We start from the raw sequence: 16,739 nt of genomic DNA, 5'->3' as shown, positions 1-16,739 counted from the left end.
CAGGAGTGAACTTGCCAATAAACAAACTGGTAAATCAATAAGCCTTAATCTGAACAAGCTGTTTCCTACAATTATGGAGGATCCTTGATGCTGAGTTCCAGGTATATTGGGTTCATTATTTTATTCTCTGTAATGTTGTATATGATTGTTTTTATTATAAATATCATGCCTTTAAACTTGAAAACCCAAGTAAAACGGAACAATTTTTAGCAAACTATAAATCACTAAAGTGAAAATGTAGTCCAAACCCAGAGCACCATCAAAATGTTCCAGGACAATCCAGGTTTGGAGCTCCCTCACACCAAATGATCAGGGAAAAACTAATCACCACCTTATTTGAATTCTTCCAAACCACACAAAAAGATAGAAAACGGATCAACCATTTTAATAGGGTAGCCCTCCTTGATACAAAGTCCAGATAAGAATGCCCCAATAAAAGGATACTCACACATAACCATGTGATTAAATGAAGAAATGGGCTATGACTAAGGAACGCAAAGATATCATATTAGAACATACTGACAGTTGGAAATCACTGCACTAACAGAGAAAGGAGAAAATGCATTTCTAAAGGGAAAGAATATTTGTCTCTACACTTCTATTCTCAAGCCTGTTGACACCAAATGTATGGGCTTTTTGTTTTGTTTTGTTTTGCTCACACAAACCAATTCTCTACCACCAGCTGAGTATCCTACAATTCAATTCAATTCTGACAATACCTACCTGCAGTTAGCATCAGATCCCACAAGGTAAGGGCTCATTCCCACAAGATTGCCCTACACTTAATCCAAACCCAGGTCTCCCATAATTCTGACTGACTGGCTATAAATTGGGGGCTCCCACAACCCCCTCCCTGGGTTTGGTAATTTTCTAAAGTGGCTCAAAGAACTCAAGGAAACAGTGTACTTACTAGATTACTGGATTATTATAAAAGGATGTGACTCCCTAACAGCCAAATGGAAGAGATGTTTAGAGTGAGGTGTGGGGAAGGGGTGTGGAGCTCTCATGCCCTCTCCAGCTGCATCACCCCCATAGCACCTACCTGCGTTCGGCAAACTGGAAGCTCTCCACACCATTTTGGTTAGGATTTGTATGCAAGCTTCATTACACAGGCATAATTAATTAAATCATTGGCCACTTGTTAATTAAGTCAATCTCCAGCCCTTCTTCCCTCAGAGGGTAGGACTGAAAGTTCCTAGCCCCTGATCACATGGTGGGTCCCCCAGGCAGCCCCCCACCCTTAGGGGCTTTCCAAAAGTCACCTCATCAACATAAACTCAGGTGTGGTTGAAAGGGGCTTGTTACCAGTAACATGAAACACTCCTTTCACCTTTCTTGCTCTTTTCACTTAGGAAACCCCAACAGTTTTAGCAGCTCTGGGGACAAAGACCAAATATATATTTCTTAGTATAAATCACAATTTAATTCTATGCAGGGGTAAAGAAAGGGCCTTTGATAAAAATTTTACACCAGTCCATGGTAATAACTTTTAGCAAACTCACATTAGTAGGGAATTACTCTTCTGTAAAATCTATACGTATTAAACATACTTAAATGTGGAATATTATCAGAATTCCCAATAAAATAAGAAACAAGACACAGATATATGGTACCACCTCTACTATTTGACAAGAATTTTCCTGCTCTGCCACATGAACATCTTGGAAGTCATCACTCCCATATTCACAATGACAAAAAGCTGAACAAACTGAAAATCAACAATTCTTAGATCCATCAGAGAATTGAAGTTACAGGGAAAACCAATGCTTCAAAACTGAAGATGCAGGGAAATACAGGGAATCACAGCTCACTGGGAGCGGAAAGTCCTGGATCCAAGAAGAAGGAGAAAAATTTACATTGTACTTGATGCAACACTGGAAGCTATGTGTGACAAGCTTCAGAGCCCAAAACTCCTAGGAGCCTAGTCTTAGGGGAGCCCGCACACTTCTGTGAGTTTTACCTTCTGGGGTCCTAACAGGTTCTCCCCGTAAAGATCCAAGAAAAATGTCCTCATGCTTCTGGCATGAGGGGGACATAAACCCTTTTGAAGTACACCTAGGAAAAAGTAACCACAGGCCCAGATGTTTCTGTTCTGTGTACTTTCCTAAACCAACTAACTTGGATGAAGGGAAAATCCTAACTCCAGCTCCCTCCAGACTTCCTATGTCACATAACAGGGGGGATAAAAGCTGAGAAGCATTTGTGAAGGCAATAGCCCAGGGGGCACAGAGCCACTAAAACATGGACAGCTAATCACAAGATTATAGAACACTTCCTGGACACCTTACCACGGCATCAACAAGGTTCCAATATAATACCAGAGGATTCCTGCTGAAAGAACTGCAAGGCTTAGACCACTTATGAAGGCGTTCCTAGGGAAAACCAAAGACAACAAGAACACTCAAGGAAACTGAAATCTCAGGTGCCTACATTAAGAGCAAACAGTAAACACGACATAACTCTTATGCAGATAAACACAAACTCTCATGCTAAAGGCCCTTTAAATCGATTCCTATTTTCCAATACATTAAGTCCAGCCTTCAACGAAAAATTATAAGATATGCTAAAAGGCAGAAAAGCACAGTCTGATTAAAAAGCAAGTAAATTAACCGCACTCAGGTATAGGAGATCATTTGGAATATCAGACTAGGATTTTACAATACTTATGATTCATATGCTAAGCCTCTAATGGAAAAAGTGAACAACATGCAAGAATAGTAGGTAATGTACGTAGAGAGACGGAAACTGTAGGAAAGCATCAAAAGGAAATGTGAGAAATCAAAAACATCGTAACTGACATGAAGAATACCACTGATAGGCTCACCAGTAGACTGCATATGGCCAAGGAAAGACTCAGTGAAATTAAAGATATACATTGATAGAAAACCCTCAAACTAAAAAGCAAAGAGAAAACAAAATAATTTTTAAAAAGGAAAAGAGTAACCAAGGATTGTGGAACAATTACAAGAGATGTAACATATGCATGGTGGGAATAATCTGAGAAGAAACAGAGAAAGCAGCAGAATTTTCAAAGTAATAATGACTGAGAATTTCCCCAAATTAATGACAGACACTAAACCACAGACCTAGGAAGCTCAGAGAACACCAAGCAGGATAAATAGAAAAAAAAATCTACACCTAGGCATATCATACTCAAACTGCGGAAAACCAAACAGAAAGAGAATTCTTGAGACGAGGTAGAGAAAAAAAGAACTTACTATAGAGGATCAAGGGTAACAATTACCAAGATTTCTCTTCACAAGCGATGCTATCAAGAAAAGACTACAGTTAAATTTTTAAAGCATTGAAATGGAAAAAACCCAACAACAACAACAAAAACACTACCACCAACCTAGAATTCTGTAGCCAGGGGGAGAAAATCCTTCAACAGTAATGAGAAATAAAGACTTTCTCTGACAGACAAAAACTGATGGAAATTTGTCACGCAGATCTACTTTGCAAGAAATATTAAAAGAAGTTCTTCTGGGAAAAGGAATATGATATAGGTCAGAAGCTTTGGCCGACATAAAGAAAGGGAGTAACACAAGGAGTAAATGAAGATAAAATAAAACCTTTTATTTTTATTATTTTCAACTGATCAAAAAAGATAAATATTTCTTCAAAATAATAATATAACAGCAATGCATCCAGTGATTATACATTATGGATAAGAGAAATAAATGGCAGAAATGGTATACTTGCACTGTTACGAGATACTTGCACTAACCGTGAAGCAGGATGATGTTATTTGAAAGAGGACTTGAATACGTTGTAAAAGTATAACGCAAATGCTACAGAAACCACTAGAAACTTTTTAAAACTATAACTGATATGCTAAAGAGGACAGAAAACGGAATAACATTAAATCTTGAATTAAAAGTAGAGAAGGCAGAAAAAGAGCAGGGGATTAAAAAAGAAACAAAGAGTAAGCTCAATGAGTAGAAAACAGTTACAAATATGGTCAACGTTAATCCAACTGTATCAATAATCACTTTTAATGTGAATGGTCTAAATATACCAATTAAAAGGTAGAGATTGATAAAAAGAATGAAAACAAAGGTGACCTAACCCTATGCTGTTTATAAGAAACCCAGTTTAAATATAAAGACATGAAATGATTAAAAGTAGAGGGATGGATATAATAGCTGGTCATGGAAGCAACCTAAATGCCCATCGACAGATGAATGGATAAAGCAGGTGTGGTACATATATACAATGGAGTATTACTCAGCCATAAAAAGGAACAAAATTGGGTCATTTGTAGAGACGTGGATGGACCTAGAGTCTATCATGCAGAGGGAAGTAAGTCAGAAAGAGAAAAACAAATATCGTATATTAATGGATACATGTGGAATCTAGAAAAATGGTACAGTTGAACCGGTCTGTAAGGCACAGATAGAGACACAGATGTAGAGAACAAATGTATAGACACCAAGGGGGGCAAAGCGGGGGTGGGATGAATGGGGAGATTGGGATAGAAATATATACACCAATATGTACAAAATAGATACCTAATAAGAACCTGCTATATAAAAAAATAAAATAAAATAAAATTCAAAAAAAAAAAGTAAAGGGATGGAGAAAACTCTACCATGCTAATATGAGTGGAAAAAAACAACATCTGCTCTAGCTATATTTATTTCAGACAAAGCAGTATTCACAACAAGAAAGTCAGGAATAAAGATGGGCTTTACTTAATGATTAAGTGGCCAATTCTCAAAGAAATCATGGCAACCCTTAATGTGTATGCACCAAAAAATTCTGTTAAGATACACGAGGCAAACACTGATGAGACACATCTACTCTTATAGAAGGAGATGTCAACACATCTCTTTTCATAATTGACAAATCCACTAGGCAGAAAATCAGTAAGGTGCAGTTGAACTGAAAAGCAACATCAATTAACTAGATCTAAATGACATTCATAGAATACTTGACAAAAGCAGAAAGCACATTATCTTCAAGTCCACATGGAACATACACCAAGATAGATCACATTCTATGCCATAAAACACACATCATCAAACTTAAAAGAATATAAATGATACAAAGAATGATCTCATTCTGCGATGGAAATAAACTAGAAACTGATAACAAAAAAGTAGCAAGAAAATCAAGGGTATTTGGAGATTAAACAATATACTTCTAAATAACACATGGGCCAAAGAGTAAATCTAATGAGAAATTTTAAAATATGTTTAACTAAATGAAAACAAAATTACAACTTATCAAAAGTTGTGCAATATAGCAAAACCAGTACTTAAAGGGACATGTATAGCATTGAATGTCTACACTAGGAAAATCTAAAATCAATAATTTAAGCTTCTACCTTAGTAAACTGGTGAAAGAAGAGAAAAAAAGCAGAGGAAAAAGAAATAATAAATCAAAGCGGAAATCAATGACACTGAAGAAAGGGGAAAAAAATAGTGAAAAGCAACAAACCCAGAAGCTGTTTCTTTGAACATATCCAAAAGAAAAAACAAGAGAACATTCTAACCAGGGTACTCAAGGAAAATAAAAAGAGAGAAAACACCAATGAAATCGCTAATAGCAGAAATGAAAGAAGGGCCATCACTAGTGATTGCATGGACATTAAAAGGATAATAAATGAATGTCATAAACAACTCTAGGCCTACAAATTTGAAAAGTTAAATCGACAAATTACTTGAGGATACAATTTCCCAAAACTATACAAGGATAAATAGATAATCAGAATAGGTCTGTATCTATTAAAGAAATTTAATCTATAATTAATAAGCTTCCAGTAAAGACAGCACCAGGCCCAGATGATTCCACTGATGAATTCTAACAAAAAGTTAAGGAAGACATGAAAACAATTCTCTACAATCTCTTCCAGAAAACAGAAGCAGAGGGGACACTTCCTAATTCATTCTATGAGGCCAGCATCACTCTAAGGTCAAAACCAGAAAAAGAAATTAAAAGAAAGGAGAATTGACCACCAATATCTCTCATGAACATAGATGCAAATTCCCCAACAAAATATAAGCGAAACAAATCTAACAATGTATAAAAGGAATTATATACCACAACTAAGTGGACTTTATTTCAGGTGTGCAACATTTGAAAATCAGTAAGGATAACTCATCATATCACTAGGCTAAAGAAAATAATCACATTATCATATCAATAGATGAAGGAAAAAATTTGATAAAATCCAATACCCATTCATCATAAAATTTCCCAGCAAACTAGAAGTAGAGAGGCATTGTCTCAGCTTCATATACTGAATAGAACATGTAAAAAAAAAAAAACAACAACAGGTAAAACATCCTACTTCATACTGAGACGATAGATGCTCTCACACTAAGATCAGGAACGAGGCTAAGATATCCCTTCTCACCATGCCTATTCAACACTGGACTGGAAGTCCTAGCCAATGCAATAAGATAAGAGAAGGAAGCAAAAGATATACAGATTTGAAAGGAAAAAATACAACTGTTTTTGCTCACAGATGACCTAATTGTCTATGTAGGAAATCTCAAATCATCAATCACAAAAAACTCCTGGTATCAATAAGCAAAGGTTAATATTCAACAGTCAATTGTTTTCCAATAAACAAATGGAATTTGCAATTGAAAAACCTAATGCCATTTACATTACCACCAAAAAAAGATTGATTATAAATAATTCTTAGAAAAATATGTATAAGATTTATATAAGAAATACAAATGTCACTGAAAAAAATTAAAGAAGATCTAAATAAATAGAGAAACACTCCATGTTCATGGATAGGAGGATGCAAGATTGTTGAGATGTCAGTTACTCCCAACTTGATTTATATACTCAAAACAATTCTGCTCAAAACTCCAGCAAGGTATTTTGCAGATAGTAACAAACAATCTAGAGTTTATATAAAAAATGAAAAGATCCATAATAACCAACTCAAATCAATACTGAAGAAGATCAAAGTCAGAGAACTGATATTACTGGATTTCAAAACGGACTTTAAAGCTACAATAATGAAGACCACATACTATTAGCAAAAGAAGAGACAAATAGACCAAGGCACAGAATAGAAAACCTAGAAACAGACCCCCTCATACAGTCAACTGATCTTTAACAAAGGAGCAAAGGCAATTCAATAGAGAAAGGAGTCTTTTAACTCACAGTGCTGGGACAACTAGACATCCACATACAACAAAAAAGAATGCTGATACAGACTTTACATGTTGCAAAACAATTAACTCAAAATGGATCACAGACCTAAATGGAAAACTCAAAATTAAAAAAAATCCAGGGACTCCCCTCACGGTCCAGTGGTTAAGACTGTACTTCCACTGCAGGGGGCATGGGTTTGATCCCTGGACAGGGAACTAAGATCCTGCCTGCCATGAGGAGTGGGAAAAAAAAAAAAATAGAAGGTAATATAGGAGAGAGTCTTGGGTTTGGCAACGAGATTTTAGACACAACACCAAAAGCACAATCCATGAAAGAGAAAAATGATAAGCTGAACTTCATTAAAATTAAAAACTTCTACTCTGTAAAGGGTACTATTAAGAGAATGAAAAGACAAGCCGCAGACTGGGAAAAAATAATTGTAAGAGACATATCTGATAATAAACGTGAATCAAAAATATACAATGAACTCTTAAAAAACTCAACAATAAGAGAACAAAAAAGTCAATTTAACAGTGGTTAAAAGAGATGAACAGACGCCTCACCAAAAATATACACAGATGGCAAATAGCATATGAAAAGATGATCAACATCACATGTCTCCAGGGACTTTGGGATTAAAACAACAATGAGATACCTATCAATATGGCTAAAACAAAAACAAACACCTGACAATACCAAATGCTGGCAAGGATGGGGACCAATAGGAACTCTCATTCAGTGCTAAAGGGAATGCAAAGTGATAGAGACACACTGGAAACTGTCTGGAAGTTTCTTTTAAGCTAAACATAATCTTATCACATGATCTAGCAATTAAACGCCTAGGTATTTACTCAAAAGAGTTGAAAACTTATGTCCACCCAAAAGCCTTCAAACAAATGTTAATAGTACACTAATTCATAGCTGCCAGAAACTGAAATCAACCAAGATGACCTTCAGCAGATGAATGGGTACACAAACTGTGGTAGTCCACATGACGGAATGCTATTCAGCCATGAAAAGAAATGACATTTCAAACCACAAACAGATATAGAGAAACTTAAATGTATATTGATTAGCAAAAAGAGCTAGTTTAAAAAACCTACTTATTGAGTTATTTGTAGTGAGGTGGATGGACCTAGAGTCTGTCATACAGAGTGAAGTAAGTCAGAAAGAGAAAAACAAATACCTTATGCTCACACATACATCTGGAATCTGAGAAAAAAAAATGGTCATGAAGAACCTAGGGGCAAGACGGGAATAAAGATGCAGACCTACTAGAGAATGGACTTGAGGATATGGGGAGGGGGAAGGGTAAGCTGGGACAAAGTGAGAGAGTGGCATGGACATATATACACTATCAAATGTAAAATAGATAGCTAGTGGGAAGCAGCCGCATAGCACAGGGAGATCAGCTCGGTGCTTTGTGACCACCTAGAGGGGTGGGAAAGGGAGGGTGGGAGGGAGGGAGACGAAAGAGAGAAGAGATATGGGGATATATGTATAACTGATTCACTTCTTTATAAAGCAGAAACTAACACACCATTGTAAAGCAATTATACTCCAATAAAGATGTTAAAAAATAAATAAATAAATGAAAAGCCTACATACTGTAGCATTCCATCAATATTATATTCTGGAAAAGGAAAAACTTCAGAGAGAGTAAAAAGTTCAGAGTTGTCAGGGGCTCAAAGTGAGGTTTTGAGGGATGGACAGGTGGAGCACGGGGGATATTTAGGGCAGTGAAACTCTTCTGCATGATGCTCTGTTGGTGAGTAGATGACGTCATGCCTCTGTCAACCATTATAGAACGGAAAAGCACAAAAAGTGAAATGTGTTATAAACAGTGGACAATAGTCAATAATAATGTATCACTATTAGTTGATCAATTATAACAAATGAACTTGTATCCACTGAACCAATACAAGATGTTAATAATAGGAGAATCTAACTTGAAGAAGAGAGTGGCTGTATGGGAACTCTCTGTACTATCTGCTTAATTTTCTGTAGTCCTAAATCTGTTCTTTAAAAAAGTCTATTAATTTAAAAACTGGAAAAAAAACCTGGACAAGAACACATAGCCAGTACAGAGCTATATACAACAATAGCAAATAAATAAGAGTCATGAGTAATGAAAAGCAAAAGATAACAATGCTAATAATTTGATCCTCTAATTAAAAATCTAAGGGAATAGGCACAGAGAATAGTCAAATATATAAAGAACTTCAGAAACCTGGTGGAAAAAAAGATCACCACAGCAAAATCAAGAGACTGGCCTGAAACAGTCAACAATTACTTAGATCATGTTAATCAAAAATACACCAAAGACAAAAGCAACAATATAAAAAACATACCTAGAAGGAAACCATACAAAAATGTATATAATCTACATGGAGGCAACAATAAGAATTTCCTGATAGACTTTGGAAAAAGAAGTCTCAACCAGAATAGTATGTTATGTGTATTCATGAGGAACAGATATTGTAAGAATATCGATTTTCCTTAATTCTTTTACAGATTTAGTACCTTATCCATAGCAGCTGATGATAATCAAACATGGGCTACTGTTTCCTGTACCCAAAATCAACCATGGAAAAATTATAGAAGGAATAAAGAAAAAAACATTAACAAAAGCAAAAACACAAAACTGAATAATCCCTGAGGGACAATAAGTCTTCACTGAACAAGAACCTGAGTGTGGGCAGGTAGGGGGATGCCCTGAATTCGAGACAGGTCTGTAGCCTGCAAGAGAGGCAGATGACAGGGTTGACTGGAGGAAAGCCTTTAAACTTGAGCCCTGGATTCTTCCACTGTGCTCTGGGACCATGAATCTCCACTGCTTCACTGAAGGAATCTGAGGCAGCATTTCAGAGCCCACATGCCAGGATGGCACCAAAGGTTGGTGTTGTTTGAAACAGAATGAGTCCAGAGGCTGTGCAATAACCACATGAAACCTCTTTAGAGAATCAGGACTGACCTTTTAAAAAAATTAATATTATGATCAAACATAAGGAATGGAAAGAATGAATCACACTTAACAAGGGTAGGTGTTCTTTCATGAAAAAATGCATATACACACACACTTGTTAGAGATATAAATATATTTCTTAGTATGAATGAGGGTCAAAAAATAAAAGTGACCACACTGGACTGAGCAATGTGAGATAATATAAAAGAGCTAGGTCTCACAAAATCCTGTAGCTTAGCCTCTTCTCCTCAGAAAGTAGATCTTTTAGAGTAGAAGGTTCCCCAAAGTCTAAGTATGGCTGGCGAACAAACGCTATGGGCCAGTGTGCCTTTTCTTTCACAGCCCACCATGTGTCCTGGGCCCCCGCCTTATACTGCAACTTTCCCGTCTGGTATGTAGCCTGGGACTCATCCATTTTCTGCAAGGTTTGCAGGGAAACAGCTCAGAGCTTTCAGAGAGTTAGTATTTCCCAGGAAGTCTTTAAAGAAGCAGCCAAGAGGAGGACACCCTACTCCATGCCTCCACCTTGAGGAATGACGCGACAACCCACCCCAGAATAGAGGAACCCGCACAGAGCCCCGCCCCCGCTTTCGCTCCTGGGAAACCCAGGGCAGAGCTGTCACCATGAGGTACTGACTGACTTCCACCTCCAGGGTCTCAGGTCTCTGGAGGGGAGAGGAGACGCTGAGAGTGAAAGGAGGACGCTTAGAATTGCAGGAACGTGCCTCCCTAGAACAAAGGAGACATCATAGAACGCCTGCTACAATCCGACGCGTGCTAAAAGGCTAGCGGCAAAACTGTTAGGCCCAACGCACCGTCAGTTTTGCCTCGGGGTCTCAGGGAATGAAGACGTTGATCTGAGGCTGGTGGTCTCAGATCAACAGAGGAAAACATCCCAGGCTTTACCTGGCGTCGAGAGGAGACTGAGCGAGGACTGAAGGCACGCTCAACCCGGCACACACACTTGCTGTCCCTGCGGTCCACCCTGGGAGGCCCCGGGCAGGGCTGTCAAACTCCGGCGGGGGCCGGGGATGGGGGGCGGCTTGGCCTGGTGGGGGTGGCAACATGAGCGACGACTAAAAACCCTAACAAAGGGGGTGGCAACATGAGCGATGACTGAATCTAAGTGTATGAATGATATTGCGGAAACGCAACGCTGGCTGACTGTGGAATGATATTGCGGAAACGCAACGCTGGCTGACTGTGGATCTAAGCAACGCAAGCCGGGCTCTGGGAGAGGAGGCGGCGGGGCGGGGCAGGTCTGATTATCTGTTTCGTGCAGCCAGCTGAAGGCTAAGTGCAGCTCTAGATGGCGTGAAGCATGCCTGCATCCGCGAGCAAAGGAACTAGCTCCTTGGGACTCATTGAAGTATAAAAGTTTATAATTTTACAGCAGTTGAAATACTGACATCAATATTAAACCCATCAACCCCTGCTCCTGTTGTCAGCTCTGGAAGGCCCCAGCAGGGGTGGCCCGCTAAGGCTCTCCCTCATTTCCTCCTGGGATGGGGGGTGGGGTTTAGGGAGGGAAGGCCATTGGTGGAAGGAGTTTAGCTTCAGAGCGGTAAAGGGGAGGATGGCCGGGCCCTGCCAACAGTTGACAGGATGATCCTAAATGTGAACTGAGAGGATTATAGAGGGGACCACACAGAGCCTAGACCTGCCAGCCCAAGGCACACTGACTTCTCTGCAGGGGTCTCAGGGGACAGGCTGATCAGAAAAGGAGCCCTTTGGGTCCTAGTGCAGTGACCTCACAGAAAACTGCAGAGGCGGCCTTGGTTAAAGCCAGGGAGGAATCTCCCCGCTGAAGGTGCTCACAGCATCTCCTTGTCCCTCCCCCAGGTGCCCTCGTTGCCTGCCTTCCTGCCCACACTCCCGCCTGCTGGCCCTGACCTGTGTCATCATGCCTCGGGGCCGGAAGAGCAAGCGCCGTCCCCACGAGAAACACAGTCAGGCCCGGAGTGAGGCTCAGCGTCTCCAAGATGCTCAGGCCCCTGCAGCAGAGGAAGAAGAGTCTCTCTCCTCCCCCACCCCTCCTCTTGGTGGTAATCTCCAGAGCTCCCCTGCTTCTGGGTCAGGTAGAAGATCCCAGGGGTCTCAGAGAGCCCCATCCACTACCACTACTTCTGCAGGTGTTTCATGCACAAGATCTGATGAAGGTGCCAAGAGCCAAGATGAAGAAAAACCAAGCACCTCTCAGGCATCACTCGGCACTGATTTTTCCTGCAGAACCGTTGTAGACCAGAAGGCAATTCTGTTGGTGCAATTCCTGCTGTGCAAGTATAACATGAGAGAGCCCATTACAAAGGAGGGTATGCTGAAGCATGTCATCAAAAAGTACAAGGAGCAGTTCCATGAGATCCTCAGGAGAGCCTCTGAGCTGATGGTGCTGGCCTTTGGCATTGATGTGAAGGAAGTCGATCCCACCAGGCACTGCTACGCCCTTGTCAGCAAATTTCAGCGCACCAGTGATGACAGGATGAGGGGTGAGGAGATCATGCCCAAGACCGGCCTCCTTATGACAGTCCTCTGTGTGATCTTCATGAAGGGCAACTGCGCCACTGAGGAGGATATCTGGGAAGTACTCAATGTGATGGGGATATATGCCGGAAAGAAGCACTTCATCCATGGGGAGCCCAAGAAGCTCATCACCAAAGATTTGGTGCAGGAAGGGTACCTGGAGTACCACCAGGTGGCCAACAGTGATCCTCCACGCTATGAGTTCCTGTGGGGCCCGAGAGCCCACGCTGAAACCAGCAAGATGAAAGTCCTTGAATTCTTGGCCAAGATTCATGATACGGTCCCCAGTGCCTTCCCACTCTTGTATCAAGAGGCTTTGAGAGATGAGGAAGAGAGAGCCCAAGCCAGATTTGCAGCTATGCTTCTCACTGGTGCCGTGGCCAGTGTGCGTTCCGGGGCCAACTTCCAGGGCAGCTTCTCCCACCTGTAGTGAAATCTGAAGCACCTTCCTGCAGTAGTGTAGGGGCTGAGGTGGTGTTGGAGGGATCACAGTGAATAGCATATTAGAATAACTTACAGATTTATGTTTTGTTGTTGAAGGTTTTCAAATGTTGCTTCTTCTTTAAAAAAGTTTAATTAGCTTCAGAATCTAAGTATATGAATGATATTGGTTACATACTTAATGCTGTTTATGAAGTTTAAGAGTAATAGTTTTGCCATTTTATTAAACAAATAGGGTAACGTTCCATCTTTTTTAGTGACCTGGAACAAGAAAAGATAGCATTGTAATAGGCATTTCCTTAGAAATGTGAAAGAAATTAGCAGTAAAATAGTTGGGATCAAAAAATAGAGAAAAATGTAAAAGATGATCAATTCTCGGTTTCCCTTATTCCTTGTATTTTGCTGTTCTGTAAAATAAAAGTTATACACCTGAACTTGCTTCGTTTATTCAATAATATAGGAGAAATAAAATCATAATAAATTGTTCACTTTTTTTCCCCTCAAACATTAGTTGAGCATCTGGTCTTTGGAAGGCTCCATGGTAGTATGGGGGGTGGTAAGAAAAAGAAGACTGAGCCTTTTCCCATTGAATTAGAGTCTAGCAGCAGCTAACATATAAGGAAGATGGTGAGATGCCCTCTAAGACAAAAAAGACAAGCAAAAAAAAAGGATGAGGGGGAGGGGGAGGGCCAGATGAGAGCACTTAAGTATAAATGTCCTGAGGCAAGACAACTTGGAGCCTTGGAAAAACCTCAAGTCCTTCAGTGAGAGGTAATTTTCAGTTAAGATGGGTGGTGGGTCAGAGGAGGGTGTGTGAGGGTGGTGAGCAAGGGCCAGACCCTTGCGTGGTGTGTCTCAGAGTTGAGAAACTGAGCCTCCGATGGAGAACTGCTTTTAGCGGTTATTTTGGGATCATGGATTAACCAGAGAGAAATCTCCACGCGGGGAGGGAGTGGAAGGTACCCTGTGCTCTTGTCCCAGTGCACAAACTAGGTGTTTTATCCACATCATCACCAAGGAGATTCTGATAAATAAGGGTGATACTTCCTTGAGGTGGGATGCCAAGAAGCCACTGTGCCCATATCCTACTCTTTAACCTGGACTGGGAGAAACAGAGCCTGCTCCATTAGTAGGGTATTTTAACTGGGTTAATGTGAGTAAAATTTGGCGACCCCTATGGGAGGGCTTGATTTTGGTAGGAGTTAAATGAATGAAAATAGGGGTGATTTGGATCCAAGGGCAGCTGGGAGGGAGAGAAGGAGTTGGTTCTTGACACACATTTAGCTTTGAGTTGCATCCAGATGGGGAGGATTCCCCAACATCCAAATTAAATAATACATCCTCTAAGGGGCATGACTTACTGAGGTATATTTTCTTGTTAAGCAGAATTTTTGGCTGACTTGATGTTCAGTGTCCTATAGCACTGCATATTCTCAGATATCTCCTGGTTTAAAACAACAGCAAAACAAAACAAAACTTCTCGGCAGGAGGGTTGGTATTATCTGGGTCAAAAAATCATGGCAAAAATTGCCACTCTTTAAAGTTTCAATGCACACCAGTCACTGTGCCAGGTGTTTTGCATACATTATACACATTCCAACAGTCCTAGAAGACAGAGCTTATCAAACACACTTCATTGAGGAAGAATCCAAGGCTCACAGAATTTGGTAATGTGCTGAGTTCACATAGCTAGTGACAGGGCAAAACTAAAGCCCTGGTCGAAATTCCTCCAGAGCCCATACTGTTCCACTCCTCCCAGCCTGAGGCAGCCCTTCTGTCTCTTAATTCATTTCTCTTCTCACTGCTCCATGATGTCTCTCAGGCAATAAGAAAGAGGAACTTGTAGCCAAAATATTAAAAGCAGGCCTAAAGAAGGAAGGTGAACATGAGAATCAGACACCATTTGGGGATTGTCTGTGGGCTTCGTTTACCTAGGATCCTCCTGCCCCTCGCCCCAGGCTTCCCTGAGAGCTGATTGCCCCGGTCCGGCACGGGGGTCCAGTCCCAGCACTTTGCGGCATCACAGCGCCCTGCCCCTGGGTCTTCCCCAGTGTGCCCTCGTGTCCAGACTGGAAGCTGACCTGCTGGCCAGCTCTTCTCTGCATCTTCCTCTGGAGGCTGCACTCAGTTCCCAGAGGAACGGACAGCCCATATGCCCTGCCCTCCCCTGACTCGGAGCATCCCAACTCCCCGCAGATCCCGTTTGTCACCGTGGACCCCTGGGACAGCAGCTGCCCTTTCCATGTAACTGTTCACTCCAGACAGTGACGTTTACACACCTCCTCATCCCCACTGGGTGCCTCCACCACATTCTCAGTGTTTGCAAACCTGCTGGTGACGAGACTCTGATTTGGCACAGAATCTACTGGTTGTTAGGGTAATAACCCTGAAGTTAGAGAGGAGGTTTTGGAAACCACCCTGGCATTTGCAGTAGAATTTTAATGGGCTGAATTATTTGAGATTGGCCACTGACCACATACCAATGGTTGAGTTTACCTTTTTGGTCAAAACCAAAGCCTCCTCCATAAGAAGTAGATAAGAAAAGATCATCTACATAGACAGAACTCCTAAAAACTTAGGTGTACTTCTAGGAGGTGGAAAATGGTTCTGTGGCAGATGTGCCATCCTTGATAAGAAAAGAAAAAGTCAACATTCTTCCACTGCCTCTTGTCTCTATGTTTGCCCCTGAGGAAAATTTTGGTTTTAAGTAATAGTACAAATGCTCTTACTGCCCCCAGATTCTAATAGTATGGATAACTCACAATTCCCCTTCCCTATCACATTCCTCTAGAATTCATCCCTCTCCTCAGAAGCAACCACAATTAAAATTTTGTGTTATTTTAAAATTGATTCTAGACTTTTCCTTACATAGATGTGTTATAAAAATACATTGTGAGTTTCTTAATATACATGGATAACAGTGTACATATTGTCCCGTCTCCTGCCCTTGTCACTTACTAAAACGAATGCAGGGTCTTTCCCTGAGAGCACATATAGATTCATCTCACTCTTTTAACTGCTCCTAAGTATTCTGAAGTGTGTATGTGCCATAATTAATTTAAACATTCTCCTCCTGATGGACACATAAATTATTTCCCATTTGTTGCTATGATTAATAGAACTTGTATCAACATTACTGAGCATGAATTCTTGGGCAAATATGTATGTTTTCTTATAGGAAATACATAGCAAAGTGCAAACTGGATTGAATTGGAAAGAATGTGATGATTGTAAATTTTTATGAATATTGCTGATACTCTGTTCAAATAAAGCTGTACTGATTCATATTCTCACATATTAACGTATGTAATTTGCACTCTCACAGGCATTTTATTGTATCAACCTTTTAAATTTTGGCCAAACTTTTAGGTGAAAACATATTGTCTCACTGTTATTTTAATTTCCAGGTTTTCTAAGTAGGTTGAGCAGAAAATTAACTTAAGCCCTCATCCATAGAAAGTGGGATTTCTTCAGTGATGCTTTGAGTATCAGAATTCCTCTGGGCATGCTTTAAAATTCTGAAATGTCAATAAGATTTTTCTCTTTACTTTGAGAAAGAAGAATTTGATCAGACCGACCAGGTGTCAGTGAAAGGGTTCAGACAGAACACCCCCAGCCAGTGAGGAACATTAGAAAGAACCAGGGAGAGAGCAGTGACCAGAGTCCATGAGAGGGAATATGAAGTCCAGAGAGG

General features: G+C 40.4%; 1 protein-coding gene across 1 annotated transcript; it reads left to right on the top strand.

Moving 5' to 3' along the window:
• Positions 1-11,987: 11,987 nt before the first annotated feature.
• On the top strand, positions 11,988-13,034 carry LOC101270740 (melanoma-associated antigen B10-like). Its single transcript, XM_004281014.1, has 2 exons — positions 11,988-12,129; positions 12,244-13,034. The coding sequence occupies exons 1-2, from the start codon at positions 11,988-11,990 to the stop codon at positions 13,032-13,034; spliced, it is 933 nt and encodes a 310-aa protein (XP_004281062.1).
• The last annotated feature ends 3,705 nt before the right edge of the window (positions 13,035-16,739 follow it).

The sequence above is a fragment of the Orcinus orca genome, chromosome X, assembly GCF_937001465.1.
Source record: "Orcinus orca chromosome X, mOrcOrc1.1, whole genome shotgun sequence".
In the NCBI taxonomy this organism is placed as follows: Eukaryota; Metazoa; Chordata; class Mammalia; order Artiodactyla; family Delphinidae; genus Orcinus; species Orcinus orca.
The sequence above is the reverse complement of the archived record's forward strand: the minus strand, read 5'-3'. Positions and strand labels throughout refer to the sequence as shown.